Raw genomic sequence first — 15,584 nt, 5'->3', positions numbered from 1 at the left:
GTTAGCCTCACATAAAGAAAGGCGAGCAAGAGGGAGCCTGAACATGCCACAAGGCAAGGTGAATTTGAAGCACATAAAATCTGGGGCACAAGGATTGTGTTGCCCTTACTGGTGCTCTTCCTTAATTACCTTTTTTTCTAGTTTCTAGAGAGCCATCAGCCTGTATGGTGCTTTACCAAGTAATAAACATAAAACCAGGTTTACAATCTAAAATTCAGCATAAGACGGCAGGTATGGGAAGAATGAAGATGGGACTGTTAATTAGGAGAATGTGTTCAAGAGGGAAATAGTGCAGCTTCCTAGCATGGGTTATATTTACCCCCCCCTCCAACTTGCACATGACCAGATACATCAAAGGAGCCTGCCACTGAGGTTGGCTCGCCCCTTGCACAATCATGTACATTAATCATGTACAAACATGGGATCATTAAGGTCACAATCCAAGACCACTTTTCAGCTTCCCCCTTCCAGCAGTGGACCTCCTGCCAAATCATCATTCCAGAAAGGTGGGAGCTCTTCTAGAATGGTATTTGATCATGTGCCAGGACACTTCCCTTTGCCTGGGCCTCTTTGGATCCCAGTCTGGTATTAAGCCAAAGGTAAGAGTAAGAGGAAAGAAATGGCTATGGAAAGAATCGTATTGTGGATTAGCACAGGAGCAACACAGTCACTGAATGCATTAGCTAGGCAGCACCCAATTACAGCAGGGGAGGGTGCTGTAGACATCTTTTTAATGAATAACATCCAGAAAGTTTCCAGTTGGTTCTGTTAAATGGAATGCTGCTTACAAAGTTGCAGGCTTGCCAAAGAAAAATGCAGTAAAGCACTATAAGTAAGTTTACAGGTCTTCTGTGGTTGGTTACAGGACTTATGCTGATTCCCTCTTATAGTTTGATTACACAGTATTCCCTTTGAACATTCCCTTTGAACATACTGTACATCAGCAAGGAACAAGCCCTGCAAACTCCTATGCAGCAAGGTGTAAACCTAGGCCCGTAGATCTGAAGGACATTAATTCTGACACTTCCTTTAAAAGCAAGTCGCCTTGTTGAGAGCCTTGGAACAAAAGAGTCAGTAGAGGGAGTGCTAGCTTTGCAAGTCTTTAAGACTTGTTCCTTAAGTTCAAGGAACTTAGGATAGCAGAAAAATTTAAAAATGTGAGAAGAAAAAAGCATCCTGATGTGAACCAAGTTAGCTCCGTGCCCCCTTTCACCACCACCGCCATGGAATGTTGAGGTGTCAGCTAAAACCACAGCGTGGGGTGGGGGAGCGGGGAAAGTAATTGGGTGCACTGGGCAGTACAACTGAAAGAGATGCCACATTTTGCTACAGGTCCCCCTGATAACCATAGCACTAAATGGCTCATTCCCAAAGTGTCTCAAACTTGTCATAATGAGACCTCCCCTCAGTCACTGAGGGGAAAACACTGAGAGTCCAATCCTATGCATGTCTACTCAGAAGTAAGCCCCATCATAGTCAATGGGGCTTACTCCCAGGTAAGTGTGGATAGGATTGTAACCTTCCTTGCCTCAAAAATAGCCAAGCCAAGCCAAAAAGAACTTGCATTGCATGCTCTCTTATCATACCGCTGCAAGACTTGCTGTCTGAAACAATGATGCAGCTATGTATACCTACTGGGTATTTCCCAGCTGAGGCAACTTCTTTAAAAAATAACATTTAACAATTGTGCAAGTTTGCAGCATCCTGGAGAATGAATGGGGAAAATCCTCCTATGACTATTGGCTGTGATGTCATGAACCCACCTTCCATGCAACAGCTGACAAATTCTTAAAATGTTGTCCTTTTATCTGTATCAAACTGTATCAAAGTATCTGTGGTGCCTTTAAAAACAAACACACATGCATCTGTACATCACCAAACATGGGAGGGGTGAAAATGAGCTGTTTTCTTCAGTGACCAGTGTGCCAGTTTCAAGTCTTTGTCCCAAGGGGTGCCTGGGTTTGTTTTTTTCATCCCTGCTGAAACCACTAGGAACTAACCCCAGCTATAAATATATGGACATATTTTGATTCTGTTCCTATGAGAAGCAGCAGTGCACATGAGATTGCAGTTCATCTCCTCTGTGGACCATTTTATAAAGTTTCCTTTTTTTTTTATCCTGATTGTTCTTTCTTCCATATGTTCATATTTGTATGCCTAACAGACAAAAGGATTTTACTAAGGAAAAATTATGGTTAACATCCCTTTCGTGGTTTGATGCCAGGATCTTAATTAAAGGTTTACTGATTGTTACCTAAATAAAAGGCATACCTATGTGGTAACAAAAGCCATTTTCTTCCACCAGTGGTTGTTTAGAAATAAAACACAAATTAATAAAAGCTCCATAAGGCAAGGCTCTTGGTATACACACACACACTCTGCTGCATCAGATTAATTAGATGTACACTACTTTGTTTTACTAATATAGCTTCAAAGTATTTGAGGGTTTGCATAGATATATTATTAGAGTGAACAAGCATTACAGCCATTGGGGTGTGCAGTGAATGCATGGGGAGGAGACGGAACATGCTCCCAGCCATACTTCTAATGTTGACAGCCTTCCTGGCCACACTCCTCAACAGTAGCACATTGGGCATGTGTGATAGGCCTCCTCCATACCAGTTGCAATCCTGGCCAGTCAGCTAATGAAGGAACCCTATGTGTGTACAGCTGTCTTTGTACTGGTCCCTTACTTACAGAAGCCAAATGTGTAGGTTTCGCCAGCAAGCGTGACAGCATGAAGGTGTGTATGGCCAGAGGGCACGCCCCCAGTTCCCCAAAATTGCCATTTATCACTTTTTTTTGAAAATAAAGTGCAATTATTTTAAGACCTTATTCTGTGTCTCTTCATTGAATTGCACTGAAGCAGAACATGGATGAAGACCAACCTTCAAACCATTGTCCAAAGAAAGACTATAAACCCATAGCCTGCAATTTTGTGGTGGTGGAGTCTAATACAAACCTACCCTAGCTCAAAGGCCAACCTCTCAGGACCTCCAGTCGCCCCACCACTGCTGCAAAATCAGCTGGCAGGAATCAAGATGGGGCCTTTTCAGTGCTTGTGCAACATGGAATGATTTGCCCAAGCAGATTCCTCGCCCCCCCATCATCTGCCATGAAATGTTCCCTAAGAACACATCTGTTCCTGACTTGATTGAGTCCCACCTGACATCTTATATTAGACATGGCTTTTACTGATGACTGGGTTTTATTTTTTATTTATCTTTTTTGTCATTTTTATTTCACCTCAGGACAGCATTTGATTTCTAGAAATCAAATGATATAAGTAGACTTAAAGGATGTTTCCTTATTTATCATCTGAAATTTAAAGCACTTAGGGCCCAGTCCTATCCAACTTTCCTGCTCCGGTGTAAGCATAATGCAGTAAGGGAATACATGTTCCCATACCTTGAGGAGGCCCCAGTGACTACCCCTCCACTACAAGATGCAACACACACCCCACTTGCACAACTGCACCAGCACTGGAAAATTGGATAGGATGGCCCTTACTCTGCAATCCTAAATACACTTACCTGGGAGTCAGCTGCAATGATTAAATGGGGCTTGCTATTGAGTAAACAAGCATAGGCTTGTGAATCAATAAAATCTACATTTGCACATTAAGAGAACCTCAATGTAGATTCTCTTTTATGGAGAGGGGTTCATCTCTCAGGAAATACTGGAGGAAGCCTAAAAGAGCTTTTGTTTCTTAATTTGTATGTGACCACTTGAGTTTTAGGTCATCTACCACTTTTTCTTTCTTCCCTGATTGCAGTCACTCTCCAATCAAGGTATACCCTTCATTTGCAGTCCCAACAATTAAGCAAAGCTTACAACTGCTTGTCAAACATATAAGCCAAATATGTACTACTGAGAAGTGTGGCAAGGTCCTGAATCAAAACTCCTCTCAAACTGCAACACTTTGTTTAAGGAAGACTTGTTTTCACAGAGAAATTGATTAATTTTTAACCTCAGGGCAAAACAAGCATTATCATGGAGACCAGCACTATCATGTGGGCATTGCCATCTTGGTTACCTCAGGAAAGGAATGAGAAAAGGCAGGCTTCAAGAGTGTGGCAATAAATTTCACAATGCAATTGCTCCATGCCAAGTCAGATACACTTTGGAAAATCTGAGCCTTCTATTAAAGCCAATGGGATTCCATTCAAATCATATTTGAGCCTTGAATCTGAGTCTTGAACAACTTATGTGTAGTGGGGGGTTGTTTTATTTAAGTTATTATGGTGAGCACCCAAATGCAGGACTAGAACCTTCCATCAGAATGAGCTTGCTCAACTTTAATCAATGGGGTAATCTCAGCTGAAGCCACTCCCGCTGAAATATCCTTGCACCTGATCCAAATGTATATCCTGACCGAGGAGACCGAGGAGTTAAGTCAGATAGAGGTTAAAAGAGAAGATGTTTCAGACCTCATTGATAAATTAAAGATCAATAAGTCACCGGGCCCTGATGGCATACACCCAAGGGTTATTAAGGAATTGAAGAATGAAGTTGCAGGTCTCTTGACTAAGGTATGCAACTTGTCCCTCAAAACGGCCACGGTACCAGAAGATTGGAGGATAGCAAATGTCACGCCTATTTTTAAAAAGGGAAAGAGGGGGGACCCGGGAAACTATAGGCCGGTCAGCCTAACATCTATACCGGGTAAGATGGTGGAATGCCTCATCAAAGATAGGATCTCAAAACACATAGACGAACAGGCCTTGCTGAGGGAGAGTCAGCATGGCTTCTGTAAGGGTAAGTCTTGCCTCACGAACCTTATAGAATTCTTTGAAAAGGTCAACAGGCATGTGGATGCGGGAGAACCCGTGGACATTATATATCTGGACTTTCAGAAGGCGTTTGACACGGTCCCTCACCAAAGGCTACTGAAAAAACTCCACAGTCAGGGAATTAGAGGACAGGTCCTCTCCTGGATTGAGAACTGGTTGGAGGCCAGGAAGCAGAGAGTGGGTGTCAATGGGCAATTTTCACAATGGAGAGAGGTGAAAAGCGGTGTGCCCCAAGGATCTGTCCTGGGACCAGTGCTTTTCAACCTCTTCATAAATGACCTGGAGACAGGGTTGAGCAGTGAAGTGGCTAAGTTTGCAGACGACACCAAACTTTTCCGAGTGGTAAAGACCAGAAGTGATTGTGAGGAGCTCCAGAAGGATCTCTCCAGACTGGCAGAATGGGCAGCAAAATGGCAGATGCGCTTCAATGTCAGTAAGTGTAAAGTCATGCACATTGGGGCAAAAAATCAAAACTTTAGATATAGGCTGATGGGTTCTGAGCTGTCTGTGACAGATCAGGAGAGAGATCTTGGGGTGGTGGTGGACAGGTCGATGAAAGTGTCGACCCAATGTGCGGTGGCAGTGAAGAAGGCCAATTCTATGCTTGGGATCATTAGGAAGGGTATTGAGAACAAAACGGTTAGTATTATAATGCCGTTGTACAAATCTATGGTAAGGCCACACCTGGAGTATTGTGTCCAGTTCTGGTCGCCGCATCTCAAAAAAGACATAGTGGAAATGGAAAAGGTGCAAAAGAGAGCGACTAAGATGATTACGGGGCTGGGGCACCTTCCTTATGAGGAAAGGCTACGGCGTTTGGGCCTCTTCAGCCTAGAGAAGAGACGCTTGAGGGGGGACATGATTGAGACATACAAAATTATGCAGGGGATGGACAGAGTGGATAGGGAGATGCTCTTTACACTCTCACATAATACCAGAACCAGGGGACATCTACTAAAATTGAGTGTTGGGCGGGTTAGGACAGACAAAAGAAAATATTTCTTTACTCAGCGCGTGGTCGGTCTGTGGAACTCCTTGCCACAGGATGTGGTGCTGGCGTCTAGCCTAGACGCCTTTAAAAGGGGATTGGACGAGTTTCTGGAGGAAAAATCCATTATGGGGTACAAGCCATGATGTGTATGCGCAACCTCCTGATTTTAGGAATGGGTTAAGTCAGAATGCCAGATGTAGGGGAGAGCACCAGGATGAGGTCTCTTGTTATCTGGTGTGCTCCCTGGGGCATTTGGTGGGCCGCTGTGAGATACAGGAAGCTGGACTAGATGGGCCTATGGCCTGATCCAGTGGGGCTGTTCTTATGTTCTTATGTTATGTTCTTATATCCAATTGGAGAGCCTCCAAAAATGGGCTCTTTGTTCTTTCCAGTTAAACTTTTCTGCAAAGGTGTTATCTCACTATATCACGTTGAGCCGTATTAATGAGCATCTTTGAGGGCAAGCAGGTTCATGTGAGCCCTCTTAATCGCAATGTGATACTTCTTAATTGCGTTTGCTTAAGCCCTACTTCCTCTCTTCCTGGAGAAGTGCCTCCATTTATACTTCTTATTGCCCTAAATATACTGTATGCGGTATGGTGAGATACAGTCAGAGAAAGTAGGGTTTGCAATTTTGATAAGAATCATGAAATGAAGCTCAATCTTGAATCCCACAAATGCATTTTGGTCCTTCTAATCTAATACTGTCTACTCTGACCTGCAGTGGCTCTCCATGGACTCTGGTAAGAACTTGCCCAACACTTGCTGCAAAGATTCCTTAACTGGAAATAGCAGGGATTGAACCTGGGGATGGGGCATGCTGAACTGCTGCCTGAACCCACCTTCCAATTCTCTTGCCCCTGATCTGCTACCTTGCTACCATATTGCAGATGTGCACAGACACCACGCACTCCCACATAGTCATATCAGGGGGCAGTCCATTCACCTGCCTGACAACCCATCCTTACACACTCAAAATGTAAAAGGAACATGAGAAGAGCTTCCTTCCAACAATGGTCTGCCATCTTTGCTGTTCGACTCTAGAGCAGGGGTGTCAAACTCGTTTCGTACAGAGGGCCGAAGTTAGCATTCAGGGTGCCTGTTGAGGGCCGAAAGTGATGTCTTTAAGCAGAAAGTGACATCATTAAGCAGCTGATGGCCAGAAATCAGCACCTTACTCTCACATAGAAGTTCATGAACTGCAAATGACAGAAGAGAAAATAGGCAAATCTTGATCATATTTCAAGATATGGGAAAGCCCAATTTTCATGTGGGCTGCTGTTTCAGTGGTAACACCTCAACACTGCTCCGCAGCTGAGAATCCGAGGGCCGGATAAAAAGTTTCCGGGGGCCACATCCGGCCCCTGGGCCTTATGTTTGACACCCCTGCTATAGAGGTTGGCAGAGGGCACTCCCTCTGGAGCACTCCCAGCATGCTCCTTGCTGGTCATTAGTGGAGGTGACAGTGCCTCATGAGAAGAAGGTAAACCCTCCCTATGCTCCTCTTGTGCTCGAGCATGTGGCCAGCCTCCAGGCAGGTGGTCAGTTGGGGGAGGCAGTGAGCAGGCACAGGGGTACAGCACAGGGTACATGCCCAGGATTAGGCATAGGGTATGTCCCATCAACAAGCTGTTTTCCCCAACCGGCCTTTCTGGAAGCAAAACATCTGCTTTATTACTGAGCTGCTCTATTACTAAGCTTCTCAAGCCTGAGTGATGGAGGACTGAAAAAGTGGTCTTGCCAACAGGTCACTTTATAGAGTAGCACTTCAAAGATGGCAACATTTTTATTGCTGTCGCAGTAGGAAAGAACATGTTATTTCCCAGAAGATGTGCTACATCTACAAAGAAGAAGCAAGAGATGGAGGAAAAAAATATTGGTACCATGAAGTATAGAAGAGCCTGGCAAGGACATCTCACCAGCTCCAACAGCAGGGTGGCTGCTGGAGTCAAGAGGTACATGTGAGAGATGGGGGAGGGAATAAAACAGGGGCCAAAGGTCTTGAAAGGCATTGTGGAGTGCCACAAAAATACCAGGTTGGCACCTTTAAAAAAATATGATGGGGTTAAATTAAATTTCAAACAGAGAAACAGGTTCTCCAAACTGGTTAGCCCTACATCAGTGGCAAAGACAGTGGTTTGCATTAAAGCCCTGCCCATTCTGCAACCAAAACACTAGAGGTGCTTCTGAATATTGCTACAGGTAAGACATAAAGGAACAGACTAGTGCAGACTTACTGGAAACCACTGTAGTTCCAGCGTTTTGTTGTGCTACACATGCACAGAGCAATCTTACGCAATGGTGTTAGTATGGCAAGGCCCACAATGTCAGAGCCACACACACACACACACACACACACACACACACACACACAGAATATCTGCTCAATTCTTCTTGGCTCATATATAATCATTGGTATATAAGTCCATGTATCATATGCCATAAACTAAATAAATAAATAAATTATTGGTTCAAAAGCAACAGATTCCAGAGCAGGAAGCCAGAGTTCATTGGACTTTTCAAGAAAAATCTAACACACTTTTTCAAGAGTGAAGTCAGGCACCAATCTGTGATGAAATCCAGTTCTGCGACTGGAAAGCATCACACAAAGCAGCTCAAAGAAAACTGCACAATATTATCCTCAGACTTCAGTCCAGACCACTCAAATTCCACTGAAGGTAATGGGAATAATTATGCATAACCGTGGACTGGTTTTAATTAAAACATGTATAGATAATAACTGTAGACGAGGTTCTGTTCTGTTTGTTTTAGCTTACATAATGCTTTGTTCCTTTTTTACCCATAGATAAAGGAAGAGGGTTAGGCTTCATAAAACTTTTGAAACACAGGTGCAATGGCAAAGAAGAAAGAATGAGATCTATGGTGAGTGAAACTCTCTCATCACTGAATGCTCTATCCAAAAGACATTTTATTTATTGAAATACAGTTGTAAAAAGTATGTTTAAACAGTGGGATTACATGACCACCTCTGGTCCATGAATTGGAATTTCACATCAACCATAGATTCAACCGGTGACCTTGAGCAAGTCTCTCACTCTTACCCTCAGTTTTCTATCTGTGAAATGGAAATAATACTGACCCACCAACTCAGGTTGTGAGGCAGGTAAGTGAGGAACATTGTTAATTATTATAAGTGATACAGAAATGAGTTGTGAAGATCAGGATTAGGCAAATAATAGATTGGGATCTATTTAGAGAATAGTTCTGAATAGACCCAGCTGTGTCTTGGAGGTTTATCCAGAGGAGATCTGTAGGACTGGACCCCCCCCCCAATGATGCAGTGCAAGCCTTTTTGGTGCGGCTACATCAGTGAGGAAGCATAGGATTGCGCTGTGAGTTATACTTTTTGTACATGAGGTCTTGTGGCACCTGAACCGCTAATTTTTTTTTTAAGTGAAACTTGCCAATTGTGTAAAAACCACACTTTTTCATTTTAAGATATGGTGATCTGGCTGGCAATTGTGCGCTTTCAGTTGTGGATTGTGATTTAATTTGTACTGCCTTTCCATAGTATAACTTTGATTATTATATTTTGAAATTATAATTTTGATTATAATTTTGAAATTATATTTTATTAACTGTTTTTGCCTTACTTGATTCTTAATTGTCTGTAGTGAGAAAGGTGTGATATAAATGTTTTAAAATGTAAAAAAAAAGATAAAGTAAGTTGCCCTGCACTCACCCACTCCATCAAGGCTCTAGTTCACAAAAGCATGCGCTGCAATAATTCATTAGTTTTTCAGGTACCAGAGGCACTTTACTTTTTTTGCTACAATAAATTAACACAGTGACACCTCTGGAAATTTTTTCCACATAGCAAGACAGAGATCTACTGCAGCATTCCCTGGACACAAACTATTAAGTCGGAACTTGATGGTAAAAAATAAGCACGACCTCTGAGGGAGAAGTTCCTTTTAAACATTTCAATGAGCCACAAATGACTGAGGGTCCAGTCCTATCCAATTTTCAGCACTTCAGTGCTAACAGAGCATAAGCTACATCCTGTGGTGGAGAGTCAGTCATGAAGGCATCCTCAAAGTAAGGGAACTGCATTGCGGCTGCATCAGTGCTGCAAAGTTGATAGGATTGGGCCCTAAATTGGGTCAGGTGTGAAGTAAAAAATGCATATGGGCTAGTAATTGCTCAGGACTTGTTTGCAAGGCTGGGATAATACTTTTGGCTTGGTTGACAGGGAACAAGCTAAAACGTCTTCAGAAAGAGTACCAGTTACTTATGATAGTTCTGGGCATGCAGAAGAAGATAGCATGGTTTTGAGGAACTGAAGAGGTCTATGCCTAGGATTTACTGGCTGTAAGACTTCAATAGCCCCTCAATATCATCATCTTGAAGGCAATGGGGGGGTCATGCAGAAAATACACCATGCAAAGCTTACATTGTGGATGGAGTAAAATTGAAAAGCTAATCTATAGACATCCTTTTTAAAATTTTCATTATAAAAGACAAGTGTTTTCTCTGTTCTTGATAAGGAGATCAACACTACAGCTACTTTCTTATGGTTCAATGTTGCAAGATTAAAAACCTATCGATACCATAGGTTTTAGCTCTCTTATAACTTTTGGTCTTGTTTTTTTAAAAAAGGATCTTGATGCTTTCCAATCAGCTGTGCCAATCACCGTTCCATCCATGTCATCATTGGGTAGCGTTCTAAGAGGGCATTTTTAAGCTGAACACAGTGCATTTTGTCTCTGGTCTCTGCAATACATGTGACCTGGAAAAAAATATTAAAAAGTCATTTAGATTGATGGCAATATTTCAAAGGTGGCAATCCACAAAGTCTTAGGTAACAATAAAATTGTTAGGGCTCAGTCTGGTCTACTATTCATACTCAAAAGAATCTCTGAAGGGAATAATAAAATCCCTCTCCCCCCTCCCCAAATGTCAACCATCCAGTAAATGAAGGAGCCCTAAGATGGCAACGGTTGTCCCTAAAAATACCACAACTTGCCTATTCTTCAAAAAACCTCCAACTACCTCCATTAACATTCTTGTTTCTCAGACTCTTTTTCCCCCTTCCTCCAACTTTCTTGGAGAAAGACCAGTTACAAACAGCACCTACCCTATGTCGGTTGCTAAAACTGATCAACCACAAATATGCAGGGCCCATCAAGCAGGAAGGAAGCCCTCATGGCATACATTTGTCACGTGGGCATCTGAATCAACTCATCTGTAGATTCCATCATCATGACCACAAATGTCAATTGGGATTTTCTTTCAGTTTGTGCTGTTGTTGCCCATCTTTTTGGATTCCAAATAGGTAGCTCAGCCATGGTTCATCATGATACCACAGAAGTTGTACAGTGGCTGATGGGATTGTTACAAATCTGTTATCATGGCTCACTGATGACCTTGGGATCCTGGTGGATGGTCCACTTCTATTTCCGACAACCGGCCAGGGCTGCATTCATAAAAACAGAGGTGCTAGGGCACAAGACTGCTTGGAAAATACACTGTCTGAACTGAGAGTTGTTCCATGATGCTCCATGATATTGAGGCACAATATCTGATTCCTTGATGATGAGGGAAAACCATTCTGCACATGCTCAGAAACACTCTATTCTTTATTATTGGTGAACTCTGCCTCAACATTAAACTAATACAGCAGGAGACAAAATATTTTGCTTGCACTGAAGTTATTTTTAAATTCAAAAGCTAGGCTGGTTGATTGAAACTTTGGAATGTGTTTGTGGCGTGTGTGCATGCATGTGTAAAGTTGTTTTACCCCTGCACTAAGGAATGTCAAGGTAAGCAGCAGGAGTGCAAATTAAGAGATCTGCAGAGTTGGCAAGTTTGCTTATAAAGAGTTGAACAACATCTCATGCAGGGCATTTAGAGCCGAGCTCCCTGTCCAGCCATTTGGCAAAAGGCAGCCATTCACATGGAGCCCATGTGTTCTCTGCTGCCTGAGAGTTTAATTACTAATTTGTATTATTCAGTGTTACAGATCCGCTTTCAAGGCAGTCAAGACAGTGCTACCCATCTTGATGTACATAGCTCACATGCATAATTCAAATAAGTGAGCAGAACTGGATATTACGACAGACTTGGGGTGCAACTACCCCCAAAGCTCCACTTCCTGGCCATTTTTTCAACATTTTCTCCTCTAGCCAGCTCTGAGACTAGCTTGCTAGGGAGAGCAAAAGGTGTGGAGGGAGCAATGGAAGGAGAGTATTGGAAAGCAGGGACCCTTCCTCCCCTGCAAATGCCCCTTGGATACCCAACCCCCTTTTTGTTAACTAGCAAGCAATGTTTGGGAAACATCCCAAGTGATGTGCAATTCTTCCTTTAGTTGAACAGTATCTAGTAAGTGGTAGAGAAGGGCAAGTGCTAGGGACTGAAAGAATGCCCCACCTTTCTCCCCCTATATACAATGATGGTTCAGATAACCTTGAGCAAGTACATCTTTCCATTTTCTCCTCTTTGCCAAGTGCTACACCGACATTGCAGGAGATGCAGTCAGAACCAAATCATGAGAGGGAGGGGAAAGCAGACCACTTCCATGGAAGATTATCTCCCCCATGATCAACCCCCCTAGGACAGCAGTACGGAAAAGCACAGGACCTTTGAGCCACCAGCCACTAGTGGACCAATCCTCTCCTGCAGCTTCTCACCAATTTGTATGAAAATTTGAATGCAAAATGTTTTTGCTGCAGGAATGGATCCTTGTGTTTTGGAGGATGCATTGAAAATGTAGGATTGAGTGCACAGGCTGCCTGCACTCAGATCTCACTACAGTACCTTCATCTAAAAAAATCAGCATTGGAACATTTCATTCCATAAGATTTAATCCTTAAACTGTATTCACATTCTTCCCCTCCCTAAATGTAACACAGCATACCTATAGGGAAGTATTATAATTTAATATTTGCAATGCATCCATTTTTTATTAGACCAAGTATATCATAACTCCTTCAGCTATCATTATCTGTAGCTGAAAATTAGACAATCAAGTAAATTATAAGTGGAAAGTGGATACAATCGTTTCTAGATGAGAAGAAAATCTTCATTTCACAGGCATGACAGCTTGACTGAGTTTGCAAATTCTTTTAACCTATTCCCGGTTTAGATTGAGTGTACTTTGGCACAGCTACTACATACTGCTTGGTAAGGGAGACCCACTGAGTGGAAGAAACTGGCTGTTTGGAGTCCAAAATATATAATACAATGAAAACTGTTGCAAGCTTGTTGCTTCTGTTTGAGTTCCACATAGACACTGGATGAGCTATTGTGATGTCACTGTATGTTCACAAATCCACAAGAGGATGTTGTTGGGCATATAGCAACAAAGTGCAGTTTTTGTCTGCAGGGCAGGAGGTCTGGTCTAGAGGGTAGAGCCTCCATTTGCCTGAAGATTAACATCCACAAGGTCGCCAGTTCGAGGCCACCGGCACCGTGCGACCTTGAAGCAGCTGGCAAGCTGCAGCTGAGCTGTTCCATCTGCTCGGAGCGTGGGAGGATGGAGGCCAGAATGTTAAACCAGATCAGAGTGTAACACCTTGAATGTAGTGGTTCTTGAAAGAAAGAACCTTCTTTCAATTTGTAAAAATCCCTGCGTGGATTTAATAAGCCTGCCTATGTAAACCGCCTTGAATAAAGTCTTGAATAAAGACCAAGAAAGGCGTTATATAAATACTGTATATTATTATTATATTATATTATTATATTTGTGAAGGAAAAGTTTGTTTGGCTGGGAAGCAGTAGCATACAATACTGAGGAACAGTAGCTGTGTGAGTTTGGTGGGCTAGAGACACAGGGGGCTGGCCAGTATGGAAGAATGACAGCTGGAAAACTGAGTGCAAAGAGGGGCAACTAGCTTAGGAAAGGAAGACAGATGTAGAAGTGGTTGACAAAACTTGAGGGAACGACAGGTGAAGGCCAGACTGAGGAAAGAGGGGTGAAAATGATGCTCATTCAAGAAGGAAGAAAGCTCACAGACAGTTGCCTTGTAAGATAAGGAACTGTTATCAGGGCTAGCTGTATTTTACAACTGTGTAAAATGCACAGAATGTGGAATTAGATGCAGAATTCACCTTCCTGAGAACGTCAAAGTCGTAGAGAAAGTGTCTGACAGATGTTAGAAATATGGAAGGGATGAAAGGCTTGCAACAAAACCAAAAAGCATAGTTCTGCAACTGCCATAAAGCAGGCTGTGCCCCCTGAATGTGTGTTTTGGTGGCACACCAGGCCCATAGGACTGGGCTATTAATAGAGGTGGATGAAAATAGTTTTTTCCCATGATTTCAGTGTTTTCCAAAGTTAGAAGTGCAGAAAGTGGCGTTATGTGTTTTTATTCCAAGGGCACATATTTAGACATTATAATCATAAATTATAATCACTTTAAAAGTGTACTAGGTAGGTGATATAGGTGGTATAAAGTCAGCAGATGCAGCCACTTGTACGTAGAGGTGTTAGAACAGCAATTTTCAACCACTGTGCTGTGGCACACTGGTGTGCCGCGAATGGTCTGCAGGTGTGCCACGGGAGTTTGGGGGAGGGTCATTTATTAGTAGGGCCATTAGGGGATGTAAGGCCTCTACCAACAGCATAGTGTGTCTTGTCAATTTTCAAAAAACTGATAGTCTGCCTTGACAATTTTAGCACCTTGTCAGTGTGCCATGAGATGAAAAAAATTGAAAATTACTGTGTTAGAGAATGGGTTTTTTTTCAGATTTTGCAGATTTGGGTTTTTTTTGTTTTTTGTTTTACAATAATGAGAAATGCAAAAAGCAGTGTTATGTGCTTTTATTTTGTTATCACCAAAAACCCATCTCTAGCTATTAATTATGCAAAAAAGTTAGAATTGTAGAATGTTAAGCAAAATGTGAGAAATTATGCTTAGCTGCTCAATTGACATAATTAACGCAAAACTCTTCAGCTTTTCTTAGTGAAGAAGTTAGATTACCTGAAAGCAGAATTTTAATTGTGTAATATGTACATATAAAGCCCAAGTTATAGTTTATTGAAAGCATTTTTGCTTTCAATAATCTGTATTATTCAATTGTGCATTTTTTTTTCCAACAGAATGATCCATTGTTAAAAAATAAGTGTATGACAGCTGGGAGGTCAATAGCCATTATTCTTGAAACACAGGACTTTTCTGTAAAGATCATCTGTTCTCTAACAAGCCAAGCAAATGTCCAAAGGTATGTTTTAATGCATTATATGCATCTCTCCCAGCTATAAAAGCTCCAAAAATCTGGAATCAGTTGGGAACTTCAGCTATAAATATTCTTGTATGGCAATTTGCCAACAAAATGAAATTGGACCTGTGGGAATTACTGAAATTGTCCAGAACTGGCCAAACAGCTTAATGCCTCCTGAATAAATGCTAGGGGGGGGGGGGAACCAAAATCACCCTGTCAGTGCTGCAGCACCCACCCACATGAACCAGAAAACATAGCACTCCAGAGGTGGATGTTTAATGTTCAAACCACAGTGAGCTTTTGAATTTGGTGAGAAAGCAAGACTTGAAGCCAACATAAACCACCAAGCCCCCCCCCCCCCCCCGCCCAAATGCTCACCCTTCATTCATGTAAATAACTGCATAAGGGCCTGGAGCCAGAGAAGTGCTTGGGTAGGTGGAATCTTTTCGGTTCAAACCGTCACTCGTTGTACAGCAATTCTCTTTGCCATAGTTACAGCAGTGTTTTCCAGAGAAACTTTGGAAAATGTAACACCGTTCTAAACATTTAGAGACTTGCTTCAAGGGCCCCCACACAGCCACAGCTCCCAAACTCGTCTCAAAGGCATGTTTTGAAAT

General features: G+C 42.4%; 1 protein-coding gene across 3 annotated transcripts in view; it reads right to left on the bottom strand.

The window, feature by feature from the left end:
* Window positions 1–9,397: 9,397 nt before the first annotated feature.
* LOC136645569 (L-threonine ammonia-lyase-like) overlaps window positions 9,398–15,584 on the bottom strand; it is a 44,057-nt gene continuing 37,870 nt past the window's right edge. For all 3 annotated transcript variants that reach the window (XM_066621869.1, XM_066621868.1, XM_066621870.1), the window contains one exon: window positions 9,398–10,534. In XM_066621869.1, the coding sequence (XP_066477966.1) occupies window positions 10,436–10,534 (99 nt within the window). In that variant the 3' untranslated portion in view covers window positions 9,398–10,435. The remainder of the gene's footprint in view (window positions 10,535–15,584) is intronic.

Source organism: Tiliqua scincoides, chromosome 3, assembly GCF_035046505.1.
Source record: "Tiliqua scincoides isolate rTilSci1 chromosome 3, rTilSci1.hap2, whole genome shotgun sequence".
Classification (NCBI taxonomy): Eukaryota; Metazoa; Chordata; class Lepidosauria; order Squamata; family Scincidae; genus Tiliqua; species Tiliqua scincoides.
This window is presented reverse-complemented; position numbering and strand designations above follow the sequence as displayed.